Genomic DNA, 13,295 nt, shown 5'->3' with positions numbered 1-13,295 from the left:
AAATCTGGAAAGGTCTTTGCCACTGCTGAGCTACTCAGTTTTGGGGAAGCCTCAGCCAGAGCTGTGTTTGTGGACTGAGCTGTCTTGGGCTGTCCTCCCACTCCACAGCACGAAGGTGTGCCAACAACACGTGTGCCAAGGATACCCACTGGTGGCTTGTTGGCACTGGAGAATAACATTTTTAAGGCTTTTGTGAGCTGCTTATGACTGGCTCTTTTTTAAGACATGAAGATACTGAGGTGTTAGCAAACACTTCATTCTCAGTAAGAAAGTCAGTCCAAATTATTTTCAAATATGGACTTACAGGCCTGCAACAAGAGTAAGATGCTGAACAGAAAAGCAGGACTAAAAAGGCAAAACTTGCATAATGAAAAATTTTGCACCAAGTTAAAAAGAAAGAGTGGTGCAAAGAGTAGCCCACTAGAAGGTAAGCCAGCAAAAGGACCAATAAATGCACAGAGTACTAGGAAAAGAAGAGAAAGAGAGAGAGAAAAAAAATGAAACATGGAGAGGAGGATTGTTGTCACCAACACAGAAATCAAAGCAGCATGTAAACAGTCAGCCTACGTGACAGAAAAGCCATCTGGCCAACAAACAGCTTCATCATGCTGCTTCTGAGTGTCTATCTGATAATGGGTGTGGGGAAGGGATGGTTGAAAAATAAAAAAGTTAAATCAGCATCCAATGGGTTCCTCAGAAATGACTAAAACCAAAAGATATTGTGCAAAACCCTACAAGGCAAAATCCAAGAGGGACCTAGACAGGGTTGAGAGGTGGGCCCATGCAAACCTCATGAAGTTCAACCAGGCCAAGTGCAAGGTCCTGCATGTGGTTTGGGGCAATCCTGAGAATAAATATAGGCTGGGCAGAGAATGGATTGACAGCAGGCCTGAGGAGAAGGACTTGGGGGTGCTGGTGGATGAGAAGCTCAACATGACCCAGCAATGTGCGCTCACAGCCCAGAAAGCCAACCACATCCTGGGCTGCATCAAAAGAAGCGTGGCCAGCAGGTAGAGGGAGATGATTCTGCTCCTCTACTCTGCTCTGGTGAGACCCCACCTGGAGTACTGCGTGCAGCTCTGGGGCCACCAACATAAGGACATGGACCTGTCGGACCAAGTCCAGTGGAGTGCCATGAAGATTATCAGAGGGCTGCAGCACCTTTCCTATCAAGACAGGCTGAGAGAGTTGGGGTTGTTCAGCCTGGAGAAGAGAAGGCTCCGGGGAGACCTTATAGCAGCCTTCCAGTACCTAAAGGGGGCCTACAGGAAAGATGGGGAGGGACTCTTTATCAGGGAGTGTTCTGATAGGACGAGGGGTAGTGGTTTTAAACTGAAAGAGGATAGATTTGGATTAGCTATTAGGAAGAAATGTGGGTGTGGAGGGTGGGGAGACACTCTCTGAGGGTGGTGAGACACTGGAACAGGTTGCCCTGAGAAGTTGTGGATGCCCCATCCCTGGCAGTGTTCAAGGCCAGGCTGGATGGGGCTTTGAGCAACCTGGTCTAGTGGAAGGTGTCCCTGCCCATGGCAGGGGAGTTGGAACGAGATGATTTTTAAGGTCCTTTCCAACTCTAACCATTCTATGATTCTATAAAAATATCTTTTGTCTGGTACAGGATTTTCCTTGCCCAGCCCACCCAGCAAATAACAGACAGTCAAAGATGTTAAGCTACTGCTTTGCTCCCTGTTTTACAATTCCAGCTGCTAAAGCTCTATTATGACACAGTGATTTCCAAGGACGTTAATACTCATTTGTAACTGGAGCCAGGTAAAGAATACACACACACCTACCTATATATATGTATATTTATCTCAAGAAACCATTACTATGTCTCTGTAAGTCGCCAACTCTTATTCCCTTCCCTTTAGCACCAGGCCTCCAACTCCTGAGAGGTGGCATGAGAAAGAGAACACTGCATATGATGCTGAGTGTGCTGGATTTACAAATGTTCAGTAGGATTTAAATAGCTGTTTACTTAACCCCTGATATTTAAGCACTGACCAGTGAGCTTCTGCTACTTGGATTTTCAATGTAGTATCGAACGAGATCACATTTGATTTTTAAATTTTACAAAGCATGGGTTAAGCAGTCAGAAATATAGGAGAAATCACATCCTCGCAGGGAGCGTGATTTTGGAGGGAGATCATCGTCCAGCTAGTAAGACCTGGCAACGTTACAGTTGTGGAGATCAAGCAATCCCTTGCCTTGCATGGGGTATTTCATATTCTAGCATCTGCAAAGATGAGTAAGAAGATGCGTAGATTTTGTGGGTGCTCAAAATGCATGCAACGTGAGAATCTGGGCAGCAGTCCCACGCACAAAGGACAGCCAAGGACGAGCAGTGCATGCAAGACTGTACACACATCAGTTGACATCAAAGGCGCAGAATCCTAGCAACGGGCTAAAGAGCCTGTGCCGGATCCAAAGCAGAAATGTGGACTACTAATGACGAAAGCGATATTGCTTGTATTTGTCTTTGTATAACTTCAACAAGTTAAAAAACTTTGCTTTATGAAAACACGATGTAAAACTTAAAAATCACCTTTGATGGCTGCTAAATATCCTCTCAGTTCTCTCTGGAGCCTGGAACCCTCTGCCTGGAAAAGAAAAAAACAAAAAAAAAAAAGCAAGGAAGTGAAAACACATCTCAATTATGTTATCGAAAACACTTTTCAGTTATATTTTATGCCTTAAAACATGCATACAGTATGTCAAACTTCACCACAAAAAGCAATTTCAGGAGCTATCTATCTGATGAATAGTGTCACATACTGCAAGCATATGCAGAGGTTCATCCAGAAAAGGTGGCCTGGCCAAGATGCTATGTATAGTGTACTCTCTAGGCTAAAATTCCTGGGTTTATTTTATCAGTCATCTGCACATTCCAGCCAAAGAGAGGCAGGTATATTTTATGGCCAAGGTCCAGTTCAAGTCAGCCTGGCCAGTGTCCTAACCTGAAACACAAAGTAGTATAATCAAGAATGGCGCACCTCCGCTGGAAACCACTCAAATGCGGGCAATCTAGACCTGCAGAAAATCCATGCCCTTACATAGATGGCTTATAACTTTTGCAAACGGTTTTCCAAGTATTTTAACATTTTCCTATTTTGCAAGGAAATAGCTACTAAAAAACAATAGCATTAGCTATTTTGTTTAGCTTGGCTCGTGCATCTTGCAGTCTGCTGTGAAATCTCAAATGTTTCTTTGGCAAATACATCAAAACGATCTTTCTTTATCTTGTATCAACAGCCTTTGAAAAACTCAGAATAGACAAAACAAAACGGGTTCCTTTATCTCTGACTGCATCACAAGTTGCACTTCACAGCTCCTTGGACTTGCAATAAAACCTGTGCTACACTATAAAACATACTTTACTGCTAAAAAGCTGTTGTCCAGGAGACCTTCAATAGCCTGAAGATTTTGGAAATGCTCCACATTTATCAGTTCCCAACATCCTTCAAATTATTTATTTAAGTGGTTGGAAACTATAGGAATATCAGCTTGCAGTCACATTTTCTCACATACAGCTACACCATATGGAAAAATCAGCTGCAAAATATGACTTGACTGCTTTGGAGTTTCTCTCATATTTTTCGTGTGAATGTCAGAACCCAAAAGGGTATATGTGTGAATATTTTAGAAGGCAGAGGCTCAACTGGTATAAGCTGTTATAACTCTACTTAAGTCAAAGGACTTCTGTTGTCAGTAAAGGATTTGCCATCAGTGACAGCGATGCTCAGAGCATTCAGACACGGAGGATCGTAAGAAATTCAGGTTTAAAGGGACCATCTGGGGCTTAGAATCCATCTACCTGCAGCCATGTTAAACCCAAATGGTGGTTCTCAAAAAATACTCATTTGCCTCACCGGTACACACATTGCAATGCGGATTACACCCACCAAACTCGCCTCTCCCAGCTCCCTGCAGGGAACTGAAGGACTGCATCCTTTAGAACTGGATCAAAAAAAACCCAAAATGCAATGGGCTGTGAGGAGAGGGCAACTGTTTAAAGGTCCTGGAAATATTAAAGAATTTACAAGGTAAAAACGCCTGAGCGGGCTTAGAAAGCAGACTGAATTCACCTTACAGATTCAACAAACAGAAGGTTGCTTTTACACTAATCTGATCTGAAGCGGAACTCCTTTTTGAACCTAAATCTGCTAATCAACTAAATTCTGCGCACAGGAATAACCCCGCCAGTGTGATATCTGAGAAGATGCTGAGTAACAGCAAGAGCGCAGGAGCACCCAGCCCACCAGTCCATCTCTGGTTTGGGACCATATTCAATGCTCCAAGGAAAGGCAAAACCCTTCCCTTGCTTTGCGATCAAAGCTGCTTATCAGAGCAGGGGCCAGAGAGGCACAGGTTGAGCAATCAGTGGATTACACCTCAGGCCTAATTACTTACAGCACAATAGAAAGTTCTGAACGTAGTGGTAGCTTGATGTTGTGTCCCTTAAGAAACACATACCTGTACGTCTTAATACTCTAGTAAAAAAATACTACCTTAATGCATCTTAACAACACATTTTATCATCCTACCTTCACGACAGCACCCTAACACACTTCAGAAGCTGACTTTTTTCTACTTCTTTCCGTGCCAGAATGGGAGGCAGAGAGATGACAGAAGTTGTCTGCTCTCTGCAGAGTAAGGCATTAAGTGAACGTCACTGCCACAGAGGAAAGGAGATTGAACCCAGGGGCAGAACTGCTCGCTCTTGGATCTGGAGAGGAGTATCTGTAAACATGTGGTAGAAAGAGGAGGGAAGTTCCCCTTTTATCCATGCCGTCTCCTCTGGGAGGATCCCCGGTACTCTGAAGGTACAGAAATTATCTTTCCTAGTCATATCTTCTTTAGCCTGAGCGCTTTGGTGAAAACGGGAAGTAGATACAGCAACTTGATTCTTCATCATGGTCCAGCTGAACAGGTGCCCATACTATAAGAATTTTTAGTTACTAAAGAACGTGTGATGTTTCAGGAGCAGCAAACCTCAGCTGAAGGCTCAGAATACTGTTAGCTGTCCTCATGTCCAGTAAAGGTCTATATTTACTCATACACGTGCCGTTTTATCACAAGGACTAACTAGCACACCACAAACGGCATGTCAGGGACGCACGCTGCTCAAACACTATGTTTGTAACGCTACGGTTTTACGACTGGTGCCCTAAACCACTATGAGATCTATTGCGGTTGGTTAGTGTCATGCGTCATCAGCAACCGCCGCTCAGGAAAACTTCTAAGAAAAAGTCATAGCAGTAAAACATGATGCAAATATTTTGCCATATGTGCTGTGATGAATTCTGACAATTCATTCAAAAGAATAATTTTAACACGCATGGCCCTCAGCCTAGGTTATTAACAGGTCACAAACCACTGAAACATCTAAGCAGCATAGAGCCATATGAATTTTCCTTCATTAGCAAATGTTGTATGACACGTGACATTAAAGCATCCACGGGCAAGGTCCACCTCCCACTGAATTTGAGAGAGAATCTCTCAGCTTCAATGGCAACAGAATTAGACCTTTCTGTAAAATAACAGAAATAAAAATTTGCATCAAAAGTCCTCAGCCCTGCGAATTCTGCAAAACATGCCTGTGATCTACACACTTTGCTATACTAAACTCCCTATTAGCGAGGACAGATATACTTGTAGCACCTAACAGATCAATTAATGTTCACAGTATGAAAATACTGCATTGCTGACTCCACGCATCTTGCAAACTGTGACACAGAGGTTTTAAATAGCACTGTTTTAAAGATTGCCACATATTTAATATTGCACCTTCTCAATGCTTACTGATACACTTTCTCCTTTCTGCTCTATCAGATGAAAGCATCTGATGGCTCTGAAACCACTGCTCCAAGTATCTTCGTTAAGGCCATCAATTTTGTTAATTAAGATGCAGCTTCTCGAAGGAGAATGAAAAGTAGGTGTTATTTTGCAGATGTTGTGCTCTTCTGAAATGAGATTTCCCAAGAGCGCACTGATGGTTCCTTTATCGTTTTGTAATTTCTTTTATTTGTTCTACATGAGGCAGCAAAATGAGTCACAGTTTCAAAATACGCAATAAAACTCCAGCGAGAAATCTCAATAGCACACTTAGTAGCAAACTTCTCACAATCAGGTTGTTTGATAACAGTAGGCATGTTCTCACTGGACTCCAGCACCAGAAATCAGTGCTCTTAGCTCACCTGATCAAACTCAACATACAAATTACCAAAAGTCTGTCAGGCAATCCTGTTGAACTGCATACAAGAGCAAGAGAGGCATGCTAACAACCCAAAAGAACACCCCTTGTTAGAAAAAATCGACACAGCTCTCCACACCGGTGTCCCAAACAACAACTTGCTACTCTGAACACAGTCAGCATCGCTGTCAGATCCCCTTTTCTACTCTCCGGTCTTATTACATGGTCAGTATTATGTAGCTGGTAAAGACACGTGCACCCAGTGAGATAAGGAGGCTCAGCATTACAGGATCTTGTCATCTACAGCCACAGGTCTTACATGCCATTACAGCAGCATTAAGCCTTTTCCGTACTACTGATTATTGTGTATGTTTAGTTTTGATTTTCTTTTCAAAGAATGGTATTTAATATCTTAGCACTGGAATTAAGACAGAGAGCCACAGCACTGTTGGCTGTAAAACTGACAAGACTGACAAAAACTTAATTACTAAGACCACAAAAAAGACGCTTTGTGTCTTATCAGCTTTTGCTTCCTGATGCAATAGAAAAATCGTTGCTTCCACTCAGAAGTTAAAGGCCACCTTGCCTCCACGAAAGCTGGAATTGGATGACCTATTTTACCGAGCATCATTTATGCACAGCTTTCCAGGCAGAACAGAAGAGTTTGATTTTTCTATCATGTCACATACAGGAGGTAAACACAATACGTCTTTACAGGAAAGGTCAGCACAGCATGTGCTTGATACCAAAAGCAAATAAATCACTCCACTTTAGCGAGAGTCAGGAGCACTGTCAATGCTGAACCTGGAGCGTAGGTTAATTAACAACCTGCCCCATAGAAATGCAAACCAGATAATTATTAATGCAGCTCTAAGTCTAATACTGGAATTTTGTCATTCCATCACGAAGACATCAGGGAAATAGCTCAAAAGAAAGCATTTTCTGTATCACCTGGATGATATCCTTTAATGTGCAATTTAGCTGCAAGGTAAAGCAGCACTGTCTCTCTATTTGCAAACACTTTAGGTAGTATTTACTGGCAGGTCTTTTAAGGGACTCAGAAATATGAATGCAAAGGACTATTGCATTAAGTGAAGCTTAACAAAATAAGAGGCTGTTGGGACAAATCCATAATTCAGTATGAAATATATCTGCGCACCAGAGTACCCTATTTCACCATTTCTCAGTCTCCTTATAGTTCCTAGAACTGTCTCCAAATTTTGGAATCTTTTTCTTAAAGATTCTTAAAGAAATGCATTTTTTCTTTTCTCTTTCTACAAGCTGTAAGAGACTTGGGTTTTAAATTATTTGTCTAGTGCATCACTTGAAAAAAGTTGGGTTTGCAACCTTCTCTGAAATACAGAGGTGTTTGGCATCCTGGTACATACCAGGACAGCACCAAACTTGTGGTCTAGCCACTAAGAAGGCTCAAGAGTAAGAATTTTATTGTTCTAGTTATTAAGTAACATGATGAATTCAAGTAAACTGCATGAAATCAAACAGTCTCCTCAGACAATTTAGACTAATCCAAAAAAGTATGAACTCCAAAGGTAAGAATCGGCAAGCTCTGCCCCGTTTCAGTAGTGCCTCCCAGTAGCCAGGTGAGAAAGCTCGGTGCCCACAGTGATGCTTAACTAATTAACCCTTTTACTGGACCAACGGTCTCCTGTTCTGATGAGGACTGAACAGAAAATATTTGGCACCCTCCTTAAATGGAATTCCTACCTTCTTGCCTCGCAACTAAACCTCTCCCTCCCCAAGCTAGGATCCTACCTTCATACGTATTACACCTTCCTAGAAGCATACTCATGTCCTCAAAGTAGGGCCCAGACTAATGGTTTTAATGAAAATTTGAGGTGTGCAAAGACAGCAAGTGCAAAGTCTACAAGTCTATGGCTAAAAGGGATCTACACATACTAAATGTCGAGCCCATGGCAGGGGAATTGGAACTAGATGATCTTTAAGGTCCCTTCCAACTCTAAGCATTCTATGATTCTATGATTATATGACTTTCTGAACATGTACTTAGCCTCTGTTTATGCCTATAGCTGTACAACCATAACTATATTCTTAAATAACATATATAAGCTATGTATTAACAGGTCTAGTGGAAAACTGTCCAGAACTGTTTGTTGTGAACTGCATCACATTCGATCCATGTGTTAAATCCCAGAACTGGGCTACGTCAACTATCCCCAGGGTCTCCTGAAAAAAATATATACTAGTCTGTTTAAAAATAGTCAGAAATAACTTAACCGTTCAACTGCACTGCCTGGGAGAAAACAATTAGCACAGTTACTAAAGCTGCAGAGGCATAATAGTTTATATCCGAGGGGCAATCAAAACCAGCTCAGTGTGACAATGGTTTAGACTTCAGATTTGGAGCAATCAATCGGCAAAATCAGAAAAGCAAAACATCGGATCAGCCACTCTCTCCTTTGAAGAGAGGAATTAGCCGGAATGGATTTGGGCTGTTCCTGCAGAGATAATTTTGTAGCATAAAACAGAGGGCCTCACCTTCCCACGCATCCTGCCTGACTGGAAATTTATGAGGTTGCGATGAGATGTAATGGCACACTGTTTCCTCTTATCTTGGGAAAATTGGCCCCTCAGACATAACATAGTTATTAAGCATACATTTCAGGATGAAATGGTAATCATCAGAGAAACCCCTCCGATAGCCCCTCAAATACTTTGCACATTGTATTGCTTGTATTTGGCTTAGTGGTCAAACAGTATTTGAAGTATGCTTTAGGACTGCCTCTGAAAAGATGCCTGTTATAGAATCATAGAATGGTTTGGGTTGGAAGGGACCCTAAAGATCATCGAGTTCCAACCCCCCTGCCATGGGCAGGGACACCTCCCACTAGACCAGGTTGTTCAAAGCCCCATCCAGCCTGGCCTTGAACACTTCCAGGGAACGGGCATCCATAATGCAGTGGCCCTGAATGCAAACACTTGCATAAAAAAAGCTCCCTTGCACTAGTCTAGATTGTGTTTTCCTGTGTCTGGTTTACTTTGGAGCGTCTATCACGGGCAGCATTTGGGATCATCTTTGTTTAGTCTCCTATGGACAGAACTGTACCGAACCAACAATATGTTGCAGCTTAACAAGTAACACGAATCCCCTGCAGTTTAGTATGAGATTCCACAGACAACCAAGGAAATCTGAGTATTAGCTGAAGAGAAATAGTGTCTCCCATTCGGAGTAATTTTAAAGCTCATGGGTTTTGTTTATTGCCTCGATTCTTTTTTCCATCTCAAGCCCATGCACAAGACAAGTAAAATGAGGGGGTCTAAGGGGAGGACATAAAGTAGGTTAAAAGATGGTCAAATAAATATATGGTATTCCTAATAATTCCCAGAGAAAAGAAGGTATTGCGGAACACAGATTGAATTTCACATGATTATAACACATCTTGAAGCTCCCCTTCATTCATCATGTCCTTCATTCAACTCCAGATTAAGACACCTATCACTGCCTACATGAGTTGGGTGGCTCTCCTTGTCTTAGAGCCAACGTAGATCTCTTCAGTGCAACCTGCGGAGTCAGGAGGGCAATTAAAAAAATCCTATATTCAAAACCATTCACTCAGCATAGCTGCCTAGTGCCATTTGTGATACATCCACAAATGGCAAACACAACTGGTTCTAAGGGACCTGCCAGCTTTGTTGAACAGCATTTGGAAGCCAGGGAGGACACACTAGGGCCTCGCAAGTGGCAACAGATGCCAACATTTAGGCAACTGGCTCATAGCCCTCAAAACAGCTGCTCAACTCGGTTGGTGGGGCTGTGCCAGGAGCCACGAGTGACCCCAGGGCAGGCCATGCCCACATTGATGGGTGCCATCCTGCAGGGGCTGGGCCAGGCAGGCAGAGACAGGGGCTGGTAAGAGGCTTCACTGGCACCCCCCGACCTAGCGAGGGTGTGAACCACATCCAGGGTCTGTCTGGGAGATCCAGATGGGAGCAGCAGGAGATGCAGGTGAAGCATGGGTCCCCTAGGCATAGGGACCAGCCTAGGACATGGCTTAGGGAGGGACTGAGTGCTCAGGGCTAAGGTCAAATGATGGGACTTCTAGGCCCATATGCAGGGTTAGGGGTCCCAGATGGGGCTGAATGGAGCCATTAAGGCCCACAGATGCCTCCAGGGAACTGACGGGTTTCTGTCTTGGCCCTCCAGACCACACTGCCCAGTTCAGCAGAAGCATCTGGGAAGACTCAACTCAAACACAGACACACACGTTCGCATATTGCAGTCTGGAACTGGATCACTCTCCAGGGGCAGGGTTCAGCTGCCACAACACATCCGTCTGTTGCCTCTGGAGGTGCCATGGGGTACTCAAGAGCACCACAAAGCCAGCAGGTACAATACAGACCTGTAGCCACAGCCATGTGCTGCTGTCTGGAGCAACAGCTGCGAACCAGGTGGGACACCATGAGGCACATCTGGTGCCTATGTGTAGGTGGTGAATCTCATCTTGGGTACCTTAACTCATGAATACATTTTGAGAAGCCAGTGGCACATCTGATGCAAAAAGAGCACTTCAATAAATAATAATTGTCTCACGAAACAACTTAAGACAATGTCATGCCCCAGCTGTAAGGCAGCTATGCATGCTTGCATGAAATGAAGATGTGGCCAGGATAAACCTTTTCAGGACGGCTAACAATTACACCCAAGGAGCAGCTCTTACCGCGCGGTATACATTAAGTAACGCAGTCCACAGAAGCAGCTTCTGCTTACCCAACAACAGCAAAAAAAAAAAAAAAAAAAAAAAAGGCTTTTCATTTTCACCTAATTCTATAAACTAGCAAGAACAGCACTTGACATTTTGCTTTATTCTGACAACACGTCATAGGCAGCTGCTTTTGTAGTAGCAACTCTATATCTCTGTGTGTACAAATACAACACATGTTGTTAATGGTTTTTTAAACACCAAAATATATTTTAACTGTAGTCTGTAAAATAAAAGAAGTCTCATAGCTACATATGGAAAAGTGATGAGAGGTAAATATGCATAGACATGAAATAGAACATTCATCTCTTAGAAAAAAGAAGCAAGCACTATGAGTCATTAAAATATAGTTGGGGATAAGGGAATTGCTACTTTACTTCCTGTCAAAAAAAGAAATGTAAGATGGTGTTTGAACACCACAATAGAGATGAAATTTCAGGTAAATCCCCGATGGACTTGATATTTTCACAGCCGAGAGAAATATGCAGGAGTTGTCTTTTTTTTTTCCCTCCTCTCTGAACTTCAGGGTTGATTAAGAGGCTGAGCACATCCACAATTAGCTGTGCAGAGAGAAACGTTTAAGCCTCAAGAAATTTCTTGCAATACCCTGAAAAGCTGTGCCACATCTGAGTTTATATATCTTTTGTTTGTTCCACAACTTTTGATTTAGAGGGGCAATTTTCAGTTTACAACTTAAGTGGAAGGTGAATAACAGCTGTATTCACCGCTAAAAATCTAAACGTTTTTCCTGTTGGTTTCATCTGCAGTAGCTTACTGCTTCTGACAGGGAAAGTCCTGAGGCTCTGCAAAGCCCCTGTGCTCTGTTCTCTCCGGACATGGGATGACTCAGTTTCTCCATGGTGACTCATCTGGGTAATTCAACTCTGGCTTGTCAAGTCCAAAAGGGGGTCTTATCCAGCTGTATTCAGAAAGAGATGGGAGCGGGTCACTGGGGAGTCTCAATGAGCTTTTCCTACAGATAGGTCTGCTTGGATGTATCCTTACACATAGCCTTCTGCTGAGTTTGGTACATACCCATCATCCAATCTGCTATTCAGGCAAGGAATAGCATGTTAAGATTTCAGTTTTTCAATTATCTGTTTCCTGGGTAATGAGCACTACGCTCTTTCTCTTTCCTTTCACTATGCTTTCCTGAGCTGAACTGGGAGTCCTCATTTATTACCTTTGGAGAATATTAATAAAAAGATCATTCTATACTTAAGACCAGTTGACTTCCCAAGCGTTGCAGGCTCCATAAGGTAGGGAAACAAGAAAAACAGACCATTTTCATAGCTTTCAGCTTACCAGGATCCTTAGAGCTCATGTGGCATCAGCTGCTACAAACAACTTACAAAGAGACACAGAACTGATGTGACAGTCTTCCTCAAAGCCAAATGTAGGTAGGTGAGATGGCCAGGGACCAGCCAAATCACTGCTAAGTGAGACTGCAAGAAACAAAGTGAAGTTTGGACCTTCTCTCAAACAGCCCCTGCCATAGAAAGGCCTTGTTAGGTCAGCAACCACCACAGAGAGAAACAATCCTGGAGGGAACTGCAAAAGATGCGACAGCCTCTACCAGGGGTGGTTCTGCTTGCAAGCCACCTGTGTGGCCCACATCAACAGTTTGGTGTCCCTCAGCACAAGGATCAATCACCCAGACTGTCTTTTTATTCTTTAATACCTAGAATTTAATTTTTCTTTTTCTAAAGGCTCTAGAGTTGCAGAGACAATCTTGAAAACAGGACCGAATGTAAACCAAGAAGAGATGGCTGCTTGAGTTCACAGAAGACAGCAGTTCTGCAAGGTATTAATCAGTAAGCAGATAATTCAGATTTATCAAATAAATCAGATAATTCAGATAATTGTAATGCTTCGTATCTTTGTATTGCTAGTGAGCTGTAGATCATAGCATGGACAAAACTAAGAAAGTTTAAGCAACTTATTTGCTTCTGATTGGTGAACGTGGCAGAAACAGTGTTTTTGCAGCATTTCTTTGCAGCGCAACATAACTCTTCGAGAGCATGCCCAGCAGGGGCACGGTACATACACATGATTAGCTTAATAAATGTGCAAATGGTCTCTCGCATTTGGTGTGCCAGTGGACCTAGCCTAATTGCGTGTGCTACTCAAGAGAGTTGTAGTAGTTCCCTCGGCACTCGCTCCTCCCTACCCAATTCCTCCCCTGGCCCCAAGTCACATTTGCATCCGGATTTAGCATCATGCAACTCCTGCAGAATCCTTGACTGCTTATTACTGCCTCTCTGTACATCAAAGGAGGAGGAAATAAAAAGGAAGAAATGCCAAAATCCTCCTTAGCCCTTAGCAAGACTTTCAGCTGAAAATCACCATTACAGAAAATTCTT

General features: G+C 42.9%; 1 protein-coding gene across 7 annotated transcripts in view; it reads right to left on the bottom strand.

Moving 5' to 3' along the window:
- AMPH (amphiphysin) overlaps nucleotides 1-13,295 on the bottom strand; it is a 125,252-nt gene that overhangs the window by 51,718 nt on the left and 60,239 nt on the right. For all 7 annotated transcript variants that reach the window (XM_054193239.1, XM_054193240.1, XM_054193241.1 and 4 more), the window contains exon 3: nucleotides 2,546-2,600. In XM_054193239.1, the coding sequence (XP_054049214.1) occupies nucleotides 2,546-2,600 (55 nt within the window). The remainder of the gene's footprint in view (nucleotides 1-2,545; nucleotides 2,601-13,295) is intronic.

Source organism: Rissa tridactyla, chromosome 2, assembly GCF_028500815.1.
Source record: "Rissa tridactyla isolate bRisTri1 chromosome 2, bRisTri1.patW.cur.20221130, whole genome shotgun sequence".
NCBI lineage: Eukaryota > Metazoa > Chordata > Aves > Charadriiformes > Laridae > Rissa > Rissa tridactyla.
This window is presented reverse-complemented; position numbering and strand designations above follow the sequence as displayed.